Source organism: Mustelus asterias, chromosome 1 (assembly GCF_964213995.1).
Source record: "Mustelus asterias chromosome 1, sMusAst1.hap1.1, whole genome shotgun sequence".
NCBI classification, from domain to species: Eukaryota; Metazoa; Chordata; class Chondrichthyes; order Carcharhiniformes; family Triakidae; genus Mustelus; species Mustelus asterias.
In genome coordinates, this window is record NC_135801.1 from 185006792 (window position 1) to 185032223 (window position 25432).

Below are 25432 nucleotides of genomic sequence, written 5' to 3' on the forward strand. Positions count from 1 at the left end.
TGGGTTTATGTCACACTATTTCACATAAATATTTCTGCTTTTTTCCTCCTGAGTCTTTATCATGCGATCCTAGAATCAGAATTTATGTCACACTATTTGTAACTCCCACAGTTGCGTGGACCTGCAGAGTTTCACTGGTTGTCTTGTCTGGAGACAATACACATCTTTTTAGCCTGTCTTGATGCTCTCTCCACTCCCATTGTTTTGTTTCTTAAAGACTGGATTAGTTGTAAGTATTCGCATTCCAACCATTATTCATGTAAATTGAGTCTGTGTCTTATAAGTTCTGTTTGTGAACAGAATTCCCACTCACCTGAAGAAGGGGCTCAGAGCCTCGAAAGCTTGTGTGGCTTTTGCTACCAAATAAACCTGTTGGACTTTAACCTGGTGTTGTTAAACTTCTTATTGAATGACTGAGTCAGTACAATGCCAGTACAATGTGCTGTTAACACTGTGGAAAAGACTCAAGTAAACATTTTGGAACGGGTCAATTTCCTTGCACAATCCTGAATCATTACCATGAATATAGTTCGAGATGGGATTGAGCCTTGCTAATCTTTATTATGTTGCTATTTTTATTAAGTCCTGAAAGTCCTTACTTTTATATTGATTCCCTGGGCCTTCTTGTATCAGTGTTGGAGAGTGATCAGTATCTGTCATCATTATATTTCTGGGTTGCTCGAATGCCATGAATTAAATTAGTATCAGTTCAGTTTTTTGATAGTTGTGAGTTTTGGAACAGTTGAATTACATTTGAACGTGCACTAATGCTGGTTTTTAGGTTAGTCAATTGTGATAGAGAATTCAGCGGGAATAACAAAGGAGGAGTGATTCAGAGATAGTTGCAAATGCTGGAAGCTCTGAAACAATTTTGCTTCAAAAGCTGTTGGAATCACACTGTGGCATTTCAACAGTTGAAAAAGAAATTAAAGATGAACATTTTTGATGTAATGTAATGCAAGAACTATTTTTGATGAATGGTTACATCTAAAACAATAATTTCTAATCATTCTTTTTAACACACTGATCAAGTTGAAGTTTTGCATGAGAACTGCGCTGAAAACACTGATCTATCTGATCCCTCCACAGATGTTGATTGACCTGTGTTTCCAGCATTCTTAATTTATAATTTAAATCGCCATCATTTCCAGTTTTTAATCTATAATTACAACATTATTGGCTCAGCAAAGCTGATCAAGCAGTTCAGCTGAAAAGAGCAACCTACAACATCAATGGGCTTAACAAGCTTTCAGATCATAAGACCATCATAGTTTGTGTATCAAGGTTTCCTGTAAAACAGCAAAGTGTGGAAAGTTTGTTTTTCACATCTATAAAAGGTGGTCACAACAGAAAAGTTAAACAATATTCTGTTCATAGTGCAGAAGGTGGCCATTTGGCCCATCGAGCCTGCACTGACAACAATCCCACCCAGGTCCTGTCCTGTCCCTGTAACCCCACTTATTTACCCTCCTAAACCCCTTGACATTAAGGGGCAATTTTTCATGGCCAATCCACCTAACCTGCACATATTTGGACTGCAGGAGGAAACCGGAGTGCCAGGAGGAAACCCACGCAGACACTGAGAGAATGTGCAGACTCAGCACAGACAGGCACCCGAGGCCAGAATTGAACCCGGGTCCCTGGCGCTGTGAGGCAGCAGTGCTAATCATTGTGCCTCCGCGCCACCCCAGTTGGCTGGCAGCAAGTGTTAAAGACATGACGTTAGTACAGAGCACCCAAATCACAGAATGAACAGCCCTCCAAAGTCATCATGAAAAGTGGATAATTACTGTTGATGATAGGATCTTACCAATAAAAGCTTATATGTAGAATTTGATCGAGACTTATTGTTGATCAAGCTCCACTAGACATGCAAACCACTTTCACAGGTGAACTATTCCATCATGTTCGGCCAAGGCAGCTTCACAAAGTTCAAGCGTCACATCTAAACGGAACCAATTGCTCACTAACTTTCATATTTCAGGGCGAGAAAACAAAAATCATGACCAAGTTTCCTTTATTAAAAACGATGCAGAAAATTTCCTCCGATTTAGTGTTTCTTACCAAATTTCCTGTGGATTGAAATAAGTGCAAGGCTATCTGCTCACCTGGACAAAACTGGAGAGAAAGAAAAATTCAAATCAGCAAGTAGTATTACTCAAGAATAATTTTTGTTCTGTAGTGTTCTTGGAAGGCTCCTGGATGTTATTAAGTTGAGATGTAGCGATTCTGAATGACTATTTCTTTATATACAAGCTGAGGTATGTTTTAAGTGTTCCTGTGCAGATGTGATCTGTGATCATTCTGAAACAAGTCAACAGAGCTGACAGCCCTAGTGACTTGAGACAGACAGTGCTTACTTCCCCCCCCATCCTAACAATAGAGCTGTAATCTGTTACAATGGTCAAAAGCATGTAATATAATTTTAATCTTGTCACTTTTTTTATACATCATGAAATTATAAAGTTCTCTCTGGCCCTCCCTCACCTGAAGTTCCTAGGGATGAATAAAAATGTTTAAAAAACAGATATTGCTTTCGATCATCATTTCCTCCTTCTCTGGGCAACGTGGTCTTAATGGGATTTCACTAAGTGAATGCAAAAACAAAAAGAAATGTGGCACGGTGAGAACCTCTGTCTTTGAAATACAGACACTAGCACATAATCTTCAGCGAGCAAATATCACACATGCACAGAAGAGGGGTAGATGGAGAGATATGTGTTTCTCAAAATGGTTTTAGTCTCTTTTGGCCACAATCTCGGAACGGAAGTGGACCGGCACCGCAAGCTAAGTTTTTTTTAAAAATCCTTCAGAGATCGACAAAATGAGGCTTTGAAGTGTCAAATGCAGGTGGCTGGCTGCGCAGGAGGGAGGTGTTTTCTGTTCCGCACGGCTCCAGACTTTTCTTTGTGGTCCATTGATTTTTGTTGGGAAATGTCAACTAATGCGCTGGCTACAGCAAGACCTAATGAAAGGACAAAACAAAACAAGTTTAGTACACCAAAAGCTACGACATGGCTATTGACAAATTAACAATGTGGCTGGCACGAAGTCACATGGGGTGCAGGCGTGTGTGTTTTTCCACACACGTGGGTGTGGTGTGAGAAGTGGGTCAAGTATAGGGAAGGCAGAGGAAGTGGGTGCCAACTTCACATGCCTGCAGCAAGTACTTCAATGCACCTCAATGCATTAGTAGCCTTAATACCTTATGGCAGACTTGGAACCCCAACCCAGGAAAGATCCCTGGAAATAATATTTTTCAAACTAACAAAGAGTCAATGGGGACAGAACGCTTTATCCTGAGTAGCTTTTCAGCCAATTGCAATATTTAAACATTTGCTAAAACGAAGGAGTTGAAGAGAATGAGGAGTGGAATTAGAATTCAATCTGGTGACAAAGACACAGGCACAGTGGGACAAAGAACCTATTTCTGGACTTAAATTTCTATGACTTAAAAGGGACTAAAGCTAAGTTTAAAAAAAAATAGGATAACAATTTTAAAAACCTGAACTGCTTATTTGAAAAATGAATTCAGTGTTTCAATTTTTGAAAGAACCTCTGCTGGATTTGTAGTGAACTCACGATAGACTCATTCTGGCTTATTTTGGGCTCTTTTGGTGGGAAAAATACCTGCATGTCAGAGGGGAAGAATTTATTTGGGAAGGAAAATGAAGTGAGAGGTATAAATACTGTCATTGAAAATTAACAAGACTAGGAAAATGGGAAGCAGGAGTCAGAGAATGTTACAGCACTGAAGGAGAGTTCTTGTCTTTAGCAGAGCTATCTAATTAGTCGCACCCGCTCTCTCTCGTCCCATTGAATGCATATTTTCTCTTTATTTATCCAATTCTCTTTTGAAAGTTGTGACTGAATCTGCCCTTTCAGGCAGTACCCTTCAAATTTCAACAAACTGGTGCAAAAAAAGTTCCCTCATGTCACCTCTAGATCTTCTCCAATCACTTTGTTTCCTCTGGTTACTGACCCTTCTGCCACTGCAAACAGATTCTCCTTATTTACTCTATCAAAACTATTCAAGATTGAACACTTCTACCAAATCCCCCCCCCCGAAAGCTTCTTGGCTTTAAGGACAACCTCAGTCTCTCCACTTAACTCAAGTCCCTTATCTATGGTATCACTCTAATCAATCTGTTTTGAGCCCTCTCTTAAGGCCTTGACACCGTCATTAAAATGTGGTGCCAAGATAAGAACACAATACTCCATCTCAGGGGTAAGCAGAATGTTATAATTTCCTCCTTTTATACACGATGGGCAGTAATAAAGCCAATGACCCCATACGCTTATCTTAAAAAATCCTCAGCTTGTCCAACTACTTTCAAAGGTTGTTCCAGAAACTTGGATCAGCTAGTATGTGAAAATACAAAGCATCCAAAACAAAGCTGAGAGTTCCATAGTGGAGACACAGTTTAAACTTGGACAGGCTTTGGAATTTAATATCCCAAGTCAGAACATTTACAGGAGAGATGGAGAGGGGAAGGCTTGGGGGGGGGGGGGGGGGGGGGTGCGGCAGCGGTAGAGTGATAGTCTTAGTGAAGAATACAGTCTCAACACCAGACAGAAGAATATACTAGGAGATTATGTTGAGATAGAATCCATATGGACAGAATCAGTAAACAGTACAAATCTTATGTATCACACACTGCTAAACATTGGTGATGGAATAGAGGGAGATATCTGCAAATAATTCAGAGTCGTATAAAAAGAGAGCAATACCTTTGGGTGATTTACTGTATTTCAAGGTAGACTGGAATAAGACAATGCATGTGAAGTGCAGAATGCTTTTAAAAATGTATTCTGTACCTTTTCCTGGGTCAACATGCTTGACAGAAGCTTTACACAATTTGTAGCCTTTACTGCAAGGGGAGATAGTGAGGTAGTGGTAATGTTACTTGACTCATAATCCAAAGACCCAGGTTAATACTCTGGGGACATGGGTTCAAATCCCACCATGGCAGCTGGTGGAATTTACACTCAATGAATAAAATCTGGAATTAAAAGCTAGTCTAAGTAATAATGAGCATGAAACTGCATTTGATTGTTGCAATCACTGTCTGTATCAATAATGTTCCTTAGGGAAGGAAACCCACCTTCCTTACCTGGTCTGGTCTACATGTGCCTATGGCAATAAGGTTGACTCTTGACTATCAAGCCATTCTAATCAAAGGCAATTAGGGATGGGCAACAAATGCTCGCTTTGCCAGCAATGCCCACCACATTCCTTGAAAGAATTGAACAAAATAAAAGTATAGAAGTCTCGCCACAACTGTGCATTGGTGAGGCCACACCCAGAGTTTTGGTCTCCTTACCTAAAGAGGGATATCTCTGCATTGAAAGCTATTCAGAGAAGGTTAACTAGGTTGATTCTTGGGATGAAGTCATTGCCTTAAGAGAGCATGTTCAGCAGGTTGGCCTATACTCATTGGAATTTGGATGAATGAGAGGTGAAGTTATTGAAACATAAGATTGAAGGGTAGATGCTGAAGAGATGTTTCCCTTCTTGGGGAATGTAGAACTAGTGGGGGCACAGTTGAAAAAAAAGGCTTCTCACATTTAAGATGGAGAAGTGGAGGATTTTTTCTCTTGGAGGGTCTTTGTGTGGTCTTCCAAAGACTGCAGTAGAAGCTGGGTCATTGAAGATATTCAAGGCTGAGCTAGACAGATTTTTCATCTACTAGGAAGTCAAGGGTAAATGGGGAGCAGGCTGGAATTTGGAAATAAGGCTACAATCAATCACCCATTATTGATGGAACAGTCCAAAGATGTGTAGGTTAGGTGGATTGACCATGCTGAATTGCCAATTGCCCCGCAGTGTCTAAAGATGTATAGTTAGGTGGATTAGCCATGGTAAATGGCTAATCCACCTAATCCAGTGGAAGACACAAATAACATGCCAAAAATTGATGACAGGAAGGCTATGGCAGGTGAGAACCTAGAAACTATTATCACGAAAGAGGTAGTGTTGGGCAAGTTAATGGGGCTAAAGGTAGACAAGTCTCCTGGTCCTGATGGAATGCATCCCAGGGTTCTAAAAGATGGCGGGAGAAATAGCAAATGCACTAGTGGTAATTTACCAAAATTCGCTGGACTCTGGGGTAGTTCCCGCAGATTGGAAAACAGCAAATGTGACGCCACTGTTTAAAAAAGGAGGTAGACAAAAGGCGGGTAACTATAGGCCGGTTAGCTTAACTTCTGTAGTAGGGAAAATGCTTGAATCTATCATCAAGGAAGAAATAGCGAGACATCTGGATTTAAATTGTCCCATTGGTAAGATGCAGTATGGGTTCATGAAGGGCAGGTCATGTTTGACTAATTTGGTGGAATTCTTTGAGAACATTACATGTGCAGTGGACAATGGGGAACCTGTGGATGTGGTGTATCTGGATTTCCAGAAGACATTTGACAAGGTGCCGCACCAAAGACTGCTACATAAGCTAAAGGTGCACAGTGTTACGGGTAATGTATTGCATGGATAGAGGATTGGTTAGCTAACAGAAAGCAAAGAGTGGGGGTAAATGGGTGTTTTTCTGGTTGGCAATCAGTGACTCGTGGTGTGCCTCAGGGATCAATGTTGGGACCGCAATTGTTTACGATTTACATAGATGATTTGGAGTTGGGGACCAAGTGTAGTGTGTCAAAATTCGCAGATGACACTAAGATGGGTGGAAGAGCAAAGTGTGCAGAGGATGCTGAAAGTCTGCAAAGGGATATAGATTGTCTAAGTGAGTGGGCGAGGGTCTGGCAGATGGAGTACAATGTTGGTAAATGTGAGGTCATCCATTTTGGTAGGAACAACAGCAAAATGGACTTTATTTAAATGGTAAAAAATTGCAGCATGCTGCTGTGCAGAGGGACCTGGGTGTCCTTGTGCAGGAATCTCAAGGAGTTGGTTTGCAGGTGTAGCAGGTAATTAAGAAGGCAAATGGAATTTTGTTCTTCATTGCTAGAAGTATGGAGTTTAAAAACAGCGAGATTTTTTGCAGCTGTATAAAGTGCTGGTGAGGCCACACCTGCAGTACTGTGTACAGTTTTGGTCTCCTTACTTGAGAAAGCATATACTGACACTGGAGAGGGTGCAGAGGAGATTCACTAGGTTGATTCCAGAGTGAGAGGGTTGGCTTATGAGGAGAGACTGAGTAGACTGGGGCTATACTCATTGGAATTCAGAAGAATGAGGGGGGATCTTACAGAAACATATAAGATTATAAAGGGAATAGATAAGATAGAAGCAGGGGAGTTGTTTCCACTGGTGGGTGAAACTAGAACTAGGGGGCATAGCCTCAAAATAAGGGGAAGCAGATTTAGGACCGAGTTGAGGAGGAACTTCTTCACACAAAGGGTTGTGAATCTTTGGAATTCCCTGCCCAGTGAAGCAGTTGAGGCTACCTCATTGAATGTTTTTAAGGCAAGGATAGATAAATTTTTGAACAGTAAAGGAATTAAGGGTTATGGTGAGCAGGCGGGTAAGTGGAGCTGAATCCATAAAAAGATCAGCCATGATCTTATTGAATGGCGGAGCAGGCTCGAGGGGCCAGATGGCCTCCTCCTGCTCCTAGTTCTTGTGTTCTGATGATCTAAATGCATGAGGCTACAGGGTGGGCCTGGGCAAGATGCTCTTTCGGGGAGTCAGTGCAGAGTCGATGGGCCAAATGGCCTCCTTCTACACTGCAGGAATTCTATGATGATCTTACTGAATGGCAGAGTGGGTTCGAATGCCCTACTCCTGCTCCTATTTCTTATGATCTTATTTATTTCTAGGAAATGAAGTAGTGCAAGCAAGTGATGGACAGAGGAATTGGGAAATGGTTACTACATGGGTTCAATGCAAGGCTAGAAAATGATAAGTTAGACATAAGGGTGCTGAACTGGAAAAAGGCAAGGTTCAGAGAGCTGAAAAGGAATCTGACCCACAATAACATGGTAGAGAAATCAGCAAACAGATTAGCAATGAGAAATCTTTACATAGGATGCAGTGTTAGAAATAAAATAGGGTAAAGCAAAACGAATTAATATAAAGTACCAAATGTAGAGTTCCATGGAATAAAACTAAACAACTGCACTTACTTCTATTGCACTGTTAATGTAGGAATATGTCCCAAGACACTCACAGGAGTGTTATCAGGTAAATAGAGGACATTGGGCCAGTTAGGTATAACAGGTGACCAACAGCTCAGTTAGAGAGTTAGGCATTATAAAATGACCCCAAGGAGGAGAGAAAGGCAAAGGTCGAGAGAGGGAACTCCAAAGCCTACAGTCTAGGCAACTGATGAAGCAGTTAAAATAAGGCTAAAACATGAAGACAAAGTTAGGGATAACAATAGTGGAGCATTCCCAAAGGTAGGGGAATCTAAAACTAGAGGGCATAGGTTTAAGGTGAGAGGGGAAAGATACAAAAGGGTCCAGAGGGGGAATTTTTTCACACAGAGGGTGATGTGTCTGGAACAAGCTGCCAGAGGTAGTAATAAAAGCAGGTACAATTTTGTCTTTTAAAAAGCATTTAGACAGTTACATGGGTAAGATGGGTATATGGGCAAACGTGGGCAATTGGGACTAGCTTAGGGGTTTAAAAAAAAGAGGGCGGCATGGACAAATTGGGCCGAAGGGCCCGTTTCCATGCTGCAAACCTCGATGACTCTATGCAAGGTTCTGGGACAGAAATCACTACAATCTTACAGGAACAATTTGTAAATATTTGACGTGCAGGAAGATACAAGGATACTGAAGGACATCAGGGTTGTGAGATTGATTTTAAATTGCTCTTGGTCTGGAAGTAGTGAAATCAGGATCTAATTTCTGTACCATTTTTCCACAGAGGTGACTGGTACTCTTCCCCACAAATGCTGCAACAATTGAATCCTTTGAGATGGAGATTGACTTTTTTCTAATAAGGGTATCAAAGGATATGATTGGAGGTGGATAAAACAGAGCTGAGCTACAGTTCAGCCATGGGCGGCACGGGGGCACAGTTGCCTCACAACGCCAGAGACCAAGGCTCAATTCCGGTCTTTGGTGACTGTGGAATTTGCATGCTCTCTCTGTGTCGCTCCAGGCGCTCCGGTTTCCTCCCACAGTCCAAAGATGTGCAGGTTAGGTGGACAGGCCATGCTAAATTGCCCCTTAGTGTCACCATATTACAGGAAGGACCTAATTTCTCTGGAGCGAGTGCAGAGGAAGTTTACACTCTGGAGAGAGCGCAGAGGAGGTTTACACTCTGGAGAGAGCGCAGAGGAAGTTTACACTCTGGAGAGAGCGCAGAGGAGGTTTACACTCTGGAGAGAGCGCAGAGGAAGTTTACACTCTGGAGAGAGCGCAGAGGAGGTTTACACTCTGGAGAGAGCGCAGAGGAAGTTTACACTCTGGAGAGAGCGCAGAGGAGGTTTACACTCTGGAGAGAGCGCAGAGGAAGTTTACACTCTGGAGAGAGCGCAGAGGAGGTTTACACTCTGGAGAGAGCGCAGAGGAGGTTTACACTCTGGAGCGAGTGCAGAGGAGGTTTCCACTCTGGAGAGAGCGCAGAGGAGGGTTACACTCTGGAGCGAGTGCAGAGGAGGTTTACACTCTGGAGCGAGTGCAGAGGAGGTTTACACTCTGGAGCGAGTGCAGAGGAGGTTTACACTCTGGAGAGAGCGCAGAGGAGGTTTACACTCTGGAGAGAGCGCAGAGGAGGTTTACACTCTGGAGAGAGCGCAGAGGAGGTTTCCACTCTGGAGAGAGCGCAGAGGAGGTTTCCACTCTGGAGAGAGTGCAGAGGAGGTTTGCAAGAATGTTGCCAGGGTTACAAAAGTGCAGCTATGAGGAGAGATTGGATCGGTTGGGATTATTTTCCTTGGAACAAAGAAGGCTGAGGGGTGACTTGATTGAGGTGTACAAAATTATAAGTGGAAGAGCTAAGAGTGGACAGGATACAATTGTTTCTCTTGGTGGAGAATTCTAGAACCGGGGGCATAGATTTAAGATAAGTGGCAGTAAGTGTAGAAGGGACGCAAAGAGGAATATTTTTTATACAGAAAGTTGTGGATGTCTGGAATTCGCTGCCTGAGTTGGTGATGGAGGCAGAGAGCCTAACCTCTTTTAAAAAGTACCTGGATCAGCACCTTAAGTGCTGTAAGCTACAGGACTATGAATCGGGGGCAGGAAGGTAGGGTTAAAAGGGGCACCGGGGTGTCTTTGGGCTGGCATGGACAATATGGGCCAAATGGCCTCCTTCTCTGCTGTAACAATTCTATGATTCTAAAATGTGTAGGTTAGGGGGATAAGCAGGGTAAATGCGTGGGATTGAGGGAATGGGACAAGGGGTGGGCCAGGGTAAGATGCTCTTTTGGAGAGTTGGTGCACTGTAGGTATTCTATGATTTAGCTAAATAATAGAACAGGCTCAAGGGGCTGAATGGTCTCCTATTTTTCCCATGTTCCAGCAATGAGCAAGAAGAGGTACAATAGGCCAAATGCCTTCCATGCTGTAAACCTCGGAGGTTGTAACTTATCCTTTACATTTCCACATAGGATTTTGATTTAATTGTGCACATACAGCTTTCTATGTCAAGATGTATGGAAAGAATATTCTTTAATTAAAAGCAGGATTTCATTTGGAAGCAAAGAACACATTAGTATCAAATGTCAGAATGCTGTCAGAGGAGAAAACTACAGAGGGGCCACACAGCAAACATTTTCTTCTGCTTTACAGAAATACACTGTTCTATGCAAGTTAACCGAGTAGCCACAAATCCTCACTCCTTCCCTCGTCAAAGTTACCAAACAGCAAGAGAACACGGCCCTTCACATGCTTAAAGAGTCTTCTTTTGACCCCACCGAGCAAAAGTTTTGTTTTAAACATTGGAACTGTTTGACCAGGCATAGAGCTGAATACTTCAAATTATATCCAGGAACAAGGCATTCATTATGAGTTAAGCAAGAGATTATCACTAACCTGACTGCCCTGGTGGTGGTATTCCTCCCACTCCTCTGGGTAATCGTACAAATATTGAGAGGATAGCTGCTTTGTTACCAAAGCATGGCTCTAATGCAATGGGTTTAGGGATACTCTGCAAGAGAAGGAGAAATAAGATATTTACTTCATTATATAAGGGCACTTTAAAGATGGTGCTGGTGTTAAGTCAGTGGTTCCCAAACATTTTTCACTGGGCCGCACTTTCGGAATAAAAATTTGCTCGCGCCACACCGAATTTTTTTATTGATAAGAAATACATTCAAAAACAAAAAAAAACAACTCCTAGCAGTGCTTGATTCATAACATAGAACACAACTACTTTATAATATGATCATGGGACATCCAGAAAGTATAAAACAATGCTTGTTTAAACCATGTTTAAATGTTTCTTTGATTGTCCTTGAATCTTCCCGCCACACTTGCCATCCTCTCTCGCCGCACCAGTGTGGCGCGCCGCACCCTTTGGGAGCCACTGGGTTAAGGGAACAGATAGCAATTGGTCATTGCGACTGGCATATCCGGACTCCAGTCTAAAACATTTATATGCAGAAGGTTTTTTTGCACCGTATCATGTTTCTCATTAAAAAGACACATACAGCACCATTTCTCATGAGCTTTTTCTTGAACACCAGACATTCGTTTTGGTGAAGGCAGCAGGCCAGCGAATACGGCTGAAATACATCATACGCATCAATCTGCCCACCCAACAAATCATCTTCCGTTGGCAAAATTTGGATGTAATATCTTGTCAGCACTGAGGCCCCCTTCTATAAATTTGGTTCAGTAACTTGGGTCACTGTCTGTGTGGAGTTTGCACATTCTCCTTGTGTCTGCGTGGGTTTCCTCCGGGTGCTCCGGTTTCCTCCCACAGTCCAAAGATGTGCGGGTTAGGTTGATTGGCCATGCTACAAAATTGCCCCTTAGTGTCCTGAGATGCGTAGGTTAGAGGGATTAGTGGGTAAATATGTAGGGATATGGGGGTAGGGCCTGGGTGGGATTGTGGTCGGTGCAGACTCGATGGGCCAAATGGCCTCTTTCTGCACTGTAGGGTTTCTATGATTCTATGATTCTATGGTTTGTACAGATGGGTTGGCAGGACTGGATGTTTAGACTGACAGGCGCTCTGTTAAATTAAGCTGTATGTTCACATATATAGGCACACATTGATTTTCTCCCACAGTGGCAAGGAGTCAGACGTTAGCCCAGCAGGCAATAAGTAATGAATGAGAGCAGGTGAAATGAATACTAATGTCTACTAACTATAATACGGTCTTCTTTTCTCTCACCCAGGTTCTTGATTCAACCCTTGGATTGCAGGATTATAGGTCAGCTATTTGCTCAAGTTTAATATCACCAGTTGCTCTGATTTCTTTTTATTTAGTGAATGCAAATCTCTGAAGCCAAGCAATAGCTTCATTCGTTATGAAACTGACTTGCCTTTTTCCTGGGATAGGTGAGGGGGAGGAAGAGGCCAAGGACTGTGATCTTCAGCAAAGCTACTAGATTTGACCCACGCGCAGTGTGCAGCAGTGTGTCTGGCCGCACATACTCCATTCTGGGTTTTTCCTGCAGTTAAAGGGTCCAGCCATCCTGACAGCAGTTGCGATGTGTGGAAAAAAGAGGGAGTGCCAAGATAGAGGCGAGGAACCACCAGCAAAAGTCCACAGAGAGAAGAAACCACCAGGGAAGGAAACCAAGGAGAGCGCCCAGAGAGTGACAGAGAAAGAGGCACCACCAGTAGGAACCACTGAAGAGAGTATCTTCTGGAAAAGAGAAAAAAAAGGAAGAGGCTCTTGACAGCAAAGGTACAGCAGGTGACAGATTCCAGGTAGTGATGGCTTGGAAGAATCCCTGGAGAGCTAAAAGGACAGTGCAAGGTTGGGGTAACACTGTGCTGAGGGACACTGGGGCAAAGGTTACCCATATGATACAGCGGTGTTCTGCTTGGCACGGCTGAGGAGCTGGAGCAGTGCCTGAGAGTGGGCGCTGGAGAGCAGCTTGGGAAGCCAATGGAAGGAGCCTCAGAAGAAATTAAACCATCAGGAGGTAAGTGGTCGTGGAGGCAGTCCGAGTTCCTTTGTGGAGAATTCAGAGGTTAGATCTTCGATGATGAAGATTGGAAATCCCTCATGAGGGAAACAGGGTTTTAATGATATTGGGGAACTCACAGTGGACATTGACATCTGGGTGGGTTGTTGAGAAATCTGTGGGATCTGTCTTGGTTGTATCTGCCATCTATTATACCAGTGGATCCCAAAGGGTGCGGCGCGCCACACTGGTGCGGCGAGAGAGGATGGCAAGTGTGGCGGGAAGATTCAAGGACAATCAAAGAAACATTTAAACATGGTTTGAACAAGCATTGTTTTATACTTTCTGGATGTCTCATGATCATATTATAAAGTAGTTGTGTTCTATGTTATGAATCAAGCACTGCTAGGAGTTGTTTTTTTTTTGTTTTTGAATGTATTTCTTATCAATAAAAAATTCGGTGTGGCGCGAGCAAATTTTTATTCCGAAAGTGCGGCCCAGTGAAAAAAATTTGGGAACCACTGTATTATACAATGTATGTTCAACTACAGTTCGCTTGTTAATTCGGTTATGACACAAGTGGCAAGTGTCAGACTGCCCAAATCCCAAAGGGAAACTTGAAATAAGCTGCCACAATTGTTTGCAATTTGTATTATTATGAGGTGGTATTTGAAATCAAGATAAGCAACTCAGACAACTTGTGATGATTTTAAATATTCAAGTTAAACATTTAGAATCATAGAATCACAGAATCCTTAGAGCAGAAAATGGCCATTTGGCCCATCGAGTCTGCACCGACAACAATCCCACCCACACCCGATCCTCGTAACCCCTGCTAGTCCCCCCCGACACTAAGGGGCAATTTAGCATAGCCAATCAACCTAACCTGCAAATCTTTGTACCGTGGGAGGAAACCGGAGCACCCAGAGGAAACCCACGCAGGCACGGGGAGAATGTGCAAACTCCACACAGTCACCTGAGGCTGAAATTGAACCCGGGTTAGTCGTGCTGTGAGGCAGCAGTGCTAACCGTTGTGCCACCATGCCGCACTTTATTTTATTAAAATAAAGAAAATAACACAGACACAAAAACACCTTCAAAGATTTTGATTTGATTTATTATTGAGAGAGTGAGAGAGTGCAGAATGTAGTGTTATAGCATAGCTATGGTGTAGAGAAAGATCAACTTAATGTGAGGTAGGTCCATTTAAAAGTCTGATGGCAGCAGGGAAGAAACTGTTCTTGAGTCGGTTGGTACGTGACCTCAGACTTTTGTATCTTTTTCCTGACAGAAGAAGGTGGAAGAGAGAATGTCCGGGGTGCATGGGGTCCTTGATTATGCTGGCTGCTTTGCCGAGGCAGCGAGAAGTGTAGACAGAGTCAATGGATGGGAGGCTGGTTTGCTGATGGACTGGGCTATATTCATGACTTTTTGTAGTTTCTTGCAGCCTTGGGCTGAGCAGGAGCCTTACCAAGAATGCTTTCAATGGTGCATCTGTAAAAGTTGGCAAGAGTCGTGGCTGACATGCCAAATTTCCTTAGTCTTCTGAGAAAGTAGAGACGTTGGTGGGGTTTCTTAACTATAGTGTCGGTATGGGGGGACCAGGACAGGTTGTTGGTGATCTGGACACCTAAAAACTTGAAGCTTTCGACCATTTCTACTTCGTCCCCGTTGATGCAGACGGGGCATGTTCTCCACTACGCTTCCTGAATTCAATGACAATCTCCTTCATTTTGTTGACATTGACGGAGGGTTCACCAGATTCTCCATCTCATTTCTGTACTCTGTCTCGTCATTGTTTGAGATCCAACCCACTACGGTGGTGCCATCAGCAAACTTGAAAATCGAATTGGAGGGGAATTTGGCCACACAGTCATGGGTGTATAAGGAGTATAGTAGGGGGCTGAGAACACAGCCTTGTGGGGCACTGGTGTTGAGGATGATCGTGGAGGAGGTGTTGTTGCCTATCCTTACTGATTGTGGTCTGTGAGTTAGGAAGTTCAGGATCCAGTCGCAGAGGGAGGAGCCCTCCTCAGTTAAACAGTTAACAGTGCTTCTACAAACATTTCCAGGGACACAAGTGAATCCCCAATTGTTGTCCACCATTTACTGAGAATTAAACACAATTAAAATACAATTAACATTTCCCAAATCGCATGGACCGATATCTAACAGAAAGGATGTTGAAAAATCACCACAGAAGGATGGTTGAGGAAGAAAGCAGCTCTCTTTTGATTGTGTCATATCCTGAAGCAGTGCTTTTCTGAGCACAAACAACTTTATCACCCTTCTGGGTAATACACATCCTGCTGTTTATTAAGCAAAGTAGTTCGTTTGTTTTCAAGTTAACATTACTCTTGGTACCACCAGCAATTTCTCTTGTCCTCACTTTAACAGCAGCAATATTCCTGTTTTATCTGCAGTGACACAGCTAAGATGAGGATTCTGCAGCAGGAGATTAAATTGGACGGAGGAAAACTGCCGATATCCTGACATTGTTTTAAATTATAAAGGTTAATAAAAATATATTTGGTAAAATACTATCATCACCTTTGCCAAAAGTAGAAACATTCTGTGACCGCAAACATCTAGATTTTTGCTTTTTGAAACATGTACTGTATTATTGTTGCTGCAAAATTGGTCCCCCTGTTGCAAAGTAAACTAGCAAACATTCCAACAATGTAATTTGCTTGAAAAAGGCCCAGAGGCTATTTAGCTGCGTATAACTGTTCCACTCCATCTGACGAAGGAGCAGCGCTCTGAAAGCTAATGGCATTTGCTACCAAATAAACCTGTTGGACTTTAACCTGGTGTTGTTAAAACTCTTACTGTATTTACCCCAGTCCAACGCCGGCATCTCCACATTATAACTGTTCACACATGCACTGATTGTATCATTGATTCCTTGAAGGGATTGGTGAGGTGCCAATGTCAGGAGGCTGAATGCTCAGACCATTGACGCCAAAGCAGACCCCCTTCCTTGGTTTACGATTAATCTCTTGTTCTTGTGATGGACAGAAATACATAGCAGTCCCAATTTGGAAAAAAGTATGGACTCAATTGGGTTATTGCTCAACCGATATCTAACACCCCCCCTCAGAGAACAAATAAATACAGACACTGAGGGGTTCAAATACATAGGGGGCAATCATAACCACGCTTGCCGGGTGGGACACCCACAGAATCTGGTGAAATGCTGATCTAATATCCCCACCTAATATTATTTGTTGGTTTCAGTGGAGAGCAAAATCAGGGCAGGTGCAAAACCAACATTTCATCCAAACTTGTCAATTACCAGGAGGCATTAAAACTGGTGCCATTGGCTGGGTGTAAAATCAGCTTTCCACCTGATCCTCTGATCTTCCCACTCAGCCATTTTGCTTAAAATTGTCCCAAAATTCCCACTTTGTTTCCAAATTCCTTCTCCTTCATCGATCAAACCCATTTAATCTTAAACACTGACATGATTTAAATACAACAGCAATTACACAACTAAAAAAAATGCATTATAAATGCACAGCTTTTAAGATGAAGTCATAGGGATGTTATGGGAGAGGAAATGGGCAGCAAGTATGAGTCCATCCTTTCTGATTACTCTCAAACATAACGGGGGCGATTCTCCCATCCCGCTGCACTGATCTTTTTTAGCGCAGCGGCCTGGGAGATTTAAGCGGTGCCCGATTAGCGTGATCTGCACTTAGCATCTGGTCTCCCAGTGCCGGATATCCGGTGCCGTCAGCTCCACGTTGGAAATAGGCGCAGAGCCTCATTACATATGCAGGGATACATTTTAAATATAATTAGCAAGCCCGGGACTGAAGTCTCCGGGCCCATTTGCCTCCCCCATCCAGGAGTTTTTCACTCCCCGCTGGAGTAGCTCTCCACTTTCGGGAAGCCGGCAGCCCGACCCCGCTGGAGTGTAGGAGGGCAAGTAGTCGAGGCCCGCCAGAGGCCTAATTGAGGGAGGGGTGGGCCTTACAGGGAGTTTGGTAAATTTGGCGGGGGGGGTGGAGAGTTCCCCTGCCACTCTGCAGTCGGGATCGGTGGGGGAGCAAGGTCAGCGGGTGGGGCTGTCCATCGGGGTGAGGGGGGGGGGGTGTCGAAGCTGCTACTTTTTGGGTGGGGGGTGGTGCAGGAGATCGGGGTTGTGGGTGGGTGGGTGGATGAGGGGTTGGTTGAGGCTAGTCCCGGACATGCTTGGGGGCCAGCGATCGCACCTGTGATGCGGGGGTCATGGGGCTGGCCAGCGATCGAGAGGCCGCCGCTGACAGACCGGCACGTGCGCAGTGGCCCACTCGGCGCTATGCTGCCGGCCTCTCCAGCAAGAATATGTCTCACCCACTGATTTTTTTAACGTGATTTACACTGGTGCACTCAGCAATAGAGTGAGAGAGATTCTTCTCTGAACTCCCACTGAAAAAACAGCTTGATTTACTCCAACTTTCACACAAACTCAACACAGAATTTTTTTGGGAGAACCGCCCCCAACAGTTTTTTTTATTCATTCACAGGATGTGGGCGACTCTGCTTGGCCAGCATTTGCTGCCCATCCCCAACTGTCCTTGAACTGAGTGACCTGCTAGGCCATTTCAGAGGGCAATTAAGAGTCAATCACATGTGGATCTGGAGTTATATGGTAGATCAGACCAGGTAAAGACAGAAGATTTCCTTCCCTAAATGACATTGGTGAACCAGATGGGTTTTTACAACAATTGACAAAGGCTTCATTAGACTTTTAATTCCAGATTTTTATTAAATTCAAATTTCACCTTCTGCCGTGGTGAGATTCGAACCCATGTCGGGTGTGGAGTTGCACGTTCTCCCCATGTCTGGCATGGTTTTCCTCTGGGTGCTCTGGTTTCCTGCCACAGTTCAAAGGTGTGCAGATTGGGTGGTTTGGTCATGATAAATTGCTTTAGTGCCCAAAGACGTTTACGTTAAGTGGATTGGCCGTGGTAAATGCATGGGGTTGCAGGGAAATGGCAGGGGGTAGACCTGGATAAGAGTCGGTGCAGACGCGATGGGCCAAATGGCCACCTTTTGCACTGGAGGGATTCTATGAAGGTGGTAGACTCCATGAGATGAACAGGATAAGCAACAGAACAAACTAAAGAGTCAGACACCTTAGGAACATTTAAGCGGTTATTGGATAGGCACATGGAGCACACCAGGATGGTAGGGAGTGGGATAGCTTGATCTTTGTTTCAGATGAAGGTCGGCACAACATCGTGGGCCGAAGGGCCTGTTCTGTGCTGTACTGTTCTATGTTCTATGTTCAATATACTTGGGAATAAACCAGATAAGTGGCAGATGAAATTCAATGCAAAAAAATCCATTGCTTTAAATATCTTTTCTGTCTGCCTCCCAGCCCTTGACTCCCTTGTCAATCAAATATCCGTCTAATTCAGCCTTGAATAAATTCAATGACCCAGCTGTACAAATGCTTTCTGGCAAAGATAACCCCACAGACAGAAAAAAGCACTCCCCTTCTCCAACTTAAAAGGGAGACCCCTTTATTTTTAAACTGTCCTCCAGTTCTCGTCTCCCCCCACAAGTAGAAACCTTCTTTCAACATCCACCCTGTCAAGTCTTTAGGTCTAATCATGTCCCAGCTTCTTCAGTCTAGTGATGGTGATTGTCTTAAATTTCTGCCTCCTGTTCCCAATGATACTTCAACATAAAGAGTTGAAGTTGTCTAAGTCTTCTACAATGAAGATAGAAACAAAATATTTGTCAATGCCTATGCCATTTTCTAGTTTTCTCCATTATCAATTCCTTGGACTCGCTCTCTAAAGGGCTAACATTAGCTTTAGTTACTCTTTTTCTATTTAAATCTCTCTTCCCCAGTTCCTTGCTCGTCCCCCATAACCTTCAACTCCCTTGTAGACCAAAAACCTGTCTGAGTAAGCTTTGAATGATCCAGCCTCCACTGATTTCTGGGTACAGCATTCCAAAGATGAATGACCCTCAGAAGAAATTCCTCTTCAACTCTGTCTTAAATCAGAGACTCCTTAACTGTGCTCCTTAATTTTAGATACCCCGCCACAGGGGGGTCAGGGGGCGTTATTGCACATGATAGGCTGTTCCACAGTAGAAACAGAAAGCATGGCTGGGCTTGAAGGGAAGTTCAATATTTATCTATGGAAACAAAATTTCATTGAATGTGGTGTCAATTTATGGAACAGACTTAAAAGGGGTAAAGTGTTGACTTATCCAAATTTGATAGATTTCTTTTAGGAAATATTTTGGGATATGGTATATGAGTAATTTGCGATATGATATATTGTAAGCAGAGTATGCTTGGCAGGAACAAGTGACTTTACCCATGACACTCAAAGTTCTCCACCAATGGGGATTTCCTCAAATCATGTGTGGCTCTATTGCAGACTAATTCATAGAGATTGTTTGCCATGATCAGTCAACATCTCCACAGTCTTATCTTGCAACTGCCAGGATAAGAGAAAGGAAACTCGATGGACCTTTGTCATTTTAATCTTGTGAATCCTATGTTTAATACAGTGTTTATGAACACGAGTTGGTATTTCAGGTGTGGATTCTTCACTTGAATAGAGTTGTTACATTGGCACAGTGCAGAGAATGTTTCCAACATTCCCTGTAACTGTGCCAATGTACCACATTCGTTCAAAGAGGAAGAAAGGGGTATGCTGGGTAGCTTAGTTAACTGTACGTCGGTAATGAGCATAATTAATATCATTTAGAAATGAATGATTTAATTAAAGACAGCCAGCAAGGATTTGTCTGACAAATTTAATTCATAGGAAATAATGGAGTGTATTAAGATAGGAAATTAAATGAATGCTGAACATATGGATTTTTAATCCATGCTGGATAAGGTACTTCATAGGAGAACTGTTAATGCAGTTAGGAAAGACACTTGTGAACCAAATGTTTTCGGATGGATAGGAAGGGAAGTTGGTTGAAGGACAGAGCTGTGGTTAATGGATGTTTTTTTGGATTGGAGAGATGGAAACAGCAATTTCCCAACAGGATTCAATGTCAAGAGCATTGCTCTGTTAATAATCTGGACTCAGATGCGGCAAGGCAAGGTGCAGGAGCACAGTTTTTAAAAAATGGAGAGCACGGCTAACTGTGAAGAGGACCATTAGAGGAAATTGGGAAACATTTAATACAGAGAAATGTAACCTTTGGGAGGGGCTAGAAGGAGAAAAGCTAAACTAAACACAATAACTTTAAAAAAGTGCAAAAGGACAGAAAGATCTAAATAAACAATCTTAAGTTTCAGAGTAAAATTTTAAAGGATGTATTTAAAAGATAGGAGAACAAGTCACATTGAAAGGACTTGTGCTCACCTTGAGCTTCCCATGACCTCAGGACGTCTCACTATTTTCACCAGTTTCTCACCATTTAAAAATTCAATGTAATTAAATGTAATCTAAACTTCACTTATCCTGACACTCTTCATTCCGTTCATACTTGTTGAAATACTCAGTCAATGAACTGATTCTCGATAGACTTCAGGAACTTCCCTACAACTGAGGCCTGGAGTTTTCCACTCCTTCCTGTCTTAATGGAATAACAGCTGCAATTTTTGTCCAAAAGTACAATTTCAGAATCTAGAAAACTTTAATAATAAATTATAACCAATGTGCCTGCAATTTCCCCACCCATTTCTTTTAATACTCTCCCTTGAAACAATCAGATTTTGGAGACTTAAGTCTCATTATGCTCTCCATTACTATTTTAAACACATAATAAGTTCCTTCGCTTAGAACTTAAGAACATAAGAAGTAGGAGCAGGAGTAGGCCATCTAGCCCCTCGAGCCTGCCCCGCCATTCAGTAAGATCATGGCTGATCTGAAGTGGATCAGTTCCACTTACCCGCCTGATCCCTATAATCCCTAATTCCCTTACCGATCAGGAATCCATCTATCCGTGATTTAAACATATTCAGCGAGGTAGCCTCCACCACTTCAGTGGGCAGAGAATTCCAGAGATTCACCACCCTCTGAGAGAAGAAGTTCCTCCTCAACTCTGTCCTAAACTGTCCCCCCTTTATTTTGAGGCTGTGCCCTCTAGTTCTAGCTTCCTTTCTAAGTGGAAAGAATCTCTCCATCTCTACCCTATCCAGCCCCTTCATTATCTTATAGGTCTCTATAAGATCCCCCCTCAGCCTTCTAAATTCCAACTAATACAAACCCAATCTGCTCAGTCTCTCCTCATAGTCAACACCCCTCATCTCTGGTATCAACCTGGTGAACTGCTCTGCACTCCCTCCAAGGCCAATATATCCTTCCGCAAATAAGGGGACCAATACTGCACACAGTATTCCAGCTGCGGCCTCACCGATGCCCTGTACAGATGCAGCAAGACATCTCTGCTTTTATATTCTATCCCCCTTGCGATATAGGCCAACATCCCATTTGCCTTCTTGATCACCTGTTGCACCTGTAGACTGGGTTTTTGCGTCTCATGCACAAGGACCCCCAGGTCCCTCTGCACAGCAGCATGTTGTAATTTCTTTCCATTTAGATAATAATCCAATTTGCTATTATTTCTTCCAAAGTGAATAACCTCGCATTTGTTAACGTTATACTCCATCTGCCAGATCCTCGCCCACTCACAGCCTGTCCAAATCTCTCTGCAGACCTTCTACGCCCTCCACACGATTCACTTTTCCACTTATCTTTGTGTCGTCTGCAAACTTTGTTACCCTACACTCAGTCGCCTCCTCCAGATCGTCTATATAAATGGTAAATAGTTGAGGCCCCAGTACCGATCCCTGCGGCACGCCACTAGTTACCATCTGCCAACCTGAAAAGCACCCATTTATTCCGACTCTCTGCTTCCTGTCGGATAGCCAATCCCCAATCCACGCTAACACCCTACCCCCAACTCCGTGTGACCCAATCTTCTTCAGCAGCTTTTTGTGAGGCACCTCATCAAACGCCTTTTGGAAATCCAAAAACACCGCATCCACCGGTTCCCCTCCGTCAACCGCACTAGTCACATCTTCATAAAAATTATTTCCTTGAATTATTTCCACTTATGCTGTCCCCCTCCAGTAATAAAGTTGGCATTAAACAAGCACACCATTTCATTTAATCAATTATAGTTTCAGTAGTATCAAATTTTAGATCTGCATTCCCCTCCACTCAATTCTCTCAAGATAGTTACAACTTTTACTGGTAGCTTTGCTATCCCTCAAGTTTTATTTCCATACTCCCCTTTCAGCCTCTATTAACTTCCCTTGGATTCTGTTTCTGTATTTTCACAGCTCTGAAACAACAAGGATATTGTCTGAGAACGGGGACGAGACACACTCCTCTGGCTGAATTTTCCTGGATTTCAGCAAATCATACTAAATCAATCTCTGTGCTGCTCTTCCATATTTCCATACACTAATCTGAGTCTGCTTGGAGGACATCTCCCCTTGTCTAGATCCATCTCCAATTGCCTTCTATGGGAATGGAAGCACAATGTTTGTTTGAATGATTTGTATCCCCTTCTGAGTTAAAGAAAATCTGCATTAAGAAGAATTTGGGTTAAGTGCTTAGACACAGGCACTGAGCCAGTGTATCTGACAGCACAAGAACCCCGATGCACTGATCTGTTTTCGGACGTTGAGCAGAACACAAAAAGAGGTAATTCCTTGGGCAGAATATCACAGATTCATGAACAAATGTTCTTGCATTACTTCTGCAAGGACAAGGTATACTGTACGATTTATGAGTGGAACCTACAGTGCTAGAATTGTATGTTTGCCACCGAGTATTTCAAGTTCCTTTCATCCAAGTGTTGGTTTAGTTTGGATCTGGGAAGCAAACTTGTTGGTCTCTGGCTGAGCTGCGGAGCCAGTTTAGCAGTATAGAGTACTGGCTCAGAAGCTATACTCACAATGTAAGTTAAAACAAGCAGGGGGGAAAAAGCAGCTCAAGAGAGCACCACATGCACCCATGTCGGTATGATTGCTTGACATGTCAAGTTTTAGCATTCACTCAATTAAACATAAAAGCTTACGCAGAAATATAAGAGGCATTTATACTGCGCATACTACAAACTCTATATTTTTAAAGTCCGCTGTAACAGGATGGAGGGAGTATAGGGAAACAACAGTGCAGCTTTTAGACAGTAAAGATAAAATAAAATGACAATGCTGAACACAATAAACGGGTCAGTGCCTGAAACAGAAAGGCGGATCACCATTGTTGTGAGATAGATGAAATGGCCTGACAAATGGTTTCACCTGAAATTTAAAGCTGTCTTTGCTTTCAGACTGACTGGCTGAGCATTTCTGCCATTTTCTGTGAATGATGCTCTTCTATATTTCCTATTATTCAAAGACTCAATATCATGCCCTCTATATCATCAGCTTTGTATCTTGGGAAGTCACCTAGATGCATACTTTGTGAGATGGATCATGTATGCATGGTTAGAAGACCACAGGTTGATTCTGTGACCGGTGCTCCACTTCTTGGGAGGTTCCACACAGAGCCTTGTAAAACATCAAGATTAACTCCGTGCTCCAATTAAATTGCTGATAATAATATGCTCTAATTAAGGATTTATTCAACAGTCCTGAAAACGATTCTTTACAAACCTACAGGCCAATAAAATTTAACCAGGATAAACCAACAAATAGATAAACGAATTAATAAACAAGTCCCAAAGCATTTTGCAGTCAATTAGGTACTCGTGAAGCGTAAGCACTGCTGTAACATAGGGAGTAAGAAGTTTAACAACACCAGGTTAAAGTCCAACAGGTTTATTTGGTAGCAAAAGCCACACAAGCTTTCGAGGCTCTGAGCCCCTTCTTCAGGTGAGTGGGAATTCTGTTCACAAACAGAACTTATAAGACACAGACTCAATTTACATGAATAATGGTTGGAATGCGAATACTTACAACTAATCCAGTCTTTAAGAAACAAAACAATGGGAGTGGAGAGAGCATCAAGACAGGCTAAAAAGATGTGTATTGTCTCCAGACAAGACAGCCAGTGAAACTCTGCAGGTCCACGCAACTGTGGGAGTTACAAATAGTGTGACATAAATTCTGATTCTAGGATCGCATGATAAAGACTCAGGAGGAAAAAAGCAGAAATATTTATGTGAAATAGTGTGACATAAACCCAATATCCCGGTTGAGGCCGTCCTTGTGTGTGCGGAACCTGGCTATCAGTTTCTGCTCCGCGACTCTGCGCTGTCGTGTGTCGCGAAGGCCGCCTTGGAGAACGCTTACCCGAATATCAGAGGCCGAATGCCCGTGACCGCTGAAGTGCTCCCCAACAGGAAGAGAACAGTCTTGCCTGGTGATTGTCGAGCGGTGTTCATTCATCCGTTGTCGCAGCGTCTGCATAGTTTCCCCAATGTACCATGCCTCGGGACATCCTTTCTTGCAGCGTATCAGGTAGACAACGTTGGCCGAGTTGCAAGAGTATGTACCGTGTACCTGGTGGATGGTGTTCTCACGTGAGATGATGGCATCTGTGTCGATGATCCGGCACGTCTTGCAGAGGTTGCTGTGGCAGGGTTGTGTGGTGTCTTGGTCACTGTTCTCCTGAAGGCTGGGTAGTTTGCTGCGGACAATGGTCTGTTTGAGGTTGTGCGGTTGTTTGAAGGCAAGAAGTGGGGGTGTGGGGATGGCCTTGGCGAGATGTTCGTCTTCATCAATGACATGTTGAAGGCTCCGGAGGAGATGCCGTAGCTTCTCCGCTCCGGGGAAGTACTGGACAACGAAGGGTACTCTGTCCACTGTGTCCCGTGTTTGTCTTCTGAGGAGGTCGGTGCGGTTTTTCGCTGTGGCGCGTTGGAACTGTTGATCAATGAGTCTAGCGCCATATCCTGTTCTTATGAGGGCATCTTTCAGCGTCTGGAGGTGTCTGTTGCGATCCTCCTCATCCGAGCAGATCCTGTGTATACGGAGGGCTTGTCCGTAGGGGATGGCTTCTTTAACGTGTTTAGGGTGGAAGCTGGAGAAGTGGAGCATCGTGAGGTTATCCGTGGGCTTGCGGTACAGTGAGGTGCTGAGGTGACCGTCCTTAATGGAGATGCGCGTGTCCAAGAATGCAACCGATTCCGGAGAGTAGTCTATGGTGAGCCTGATGGTGGGATGGAACTTGTTGATGTCATCATAGAGTTGTTTCAGTGATTGTTCACCATGAGTCCAAAGGAAGAAAATGTCATCGATGTATCTAGTGTATAGCACCGGTTGAAGGTCCCGTGCGGTGAAGAAGTCTTGTTCGAACCTGTGCATGAAGATGTTGGCATATTGAGGTGCAAATTTGGTCCCCATGGCTGTTCCGTGTGTCTGGATGAAGAACTGGTTGTTGAAGGTGAAGATATTGTGGTCCAGGATGAAGCGGATGAGATGTAAAATTGCATCTGGAAACTGGCAGTTGTTGGCGCTGAGCACTGAGGCCGTTGCAGCAATGCCATCGTCATGGGGGATGCTGGTGTAGAGTGC

At 43.4% G+C, this 25432-nt stretch overlaps 1 protein-coding gene across 1 annotated transcript in view; it reads right to left on the minus strand.

The window, feature by feature from the left end:
- Nucleotides 1-2000: 2000 nt before the first annotated feature.
- Nucleotides 2001-25432, minus strand: part of atrn (attractin) — a 394947-nt gene continuing 371515 nt past the window's right edge. The window contains 2 exon segments of the mRNA XM_078199200.1: nt 2001-2965; nt 10942-11056. Of these exon segments, the coding sequence (XP_078055326.1) occupies nt 2841-2965; nt 10942-11056 (240 nt within the window). The 3' untranslated portion in view covers nt 2001-2840.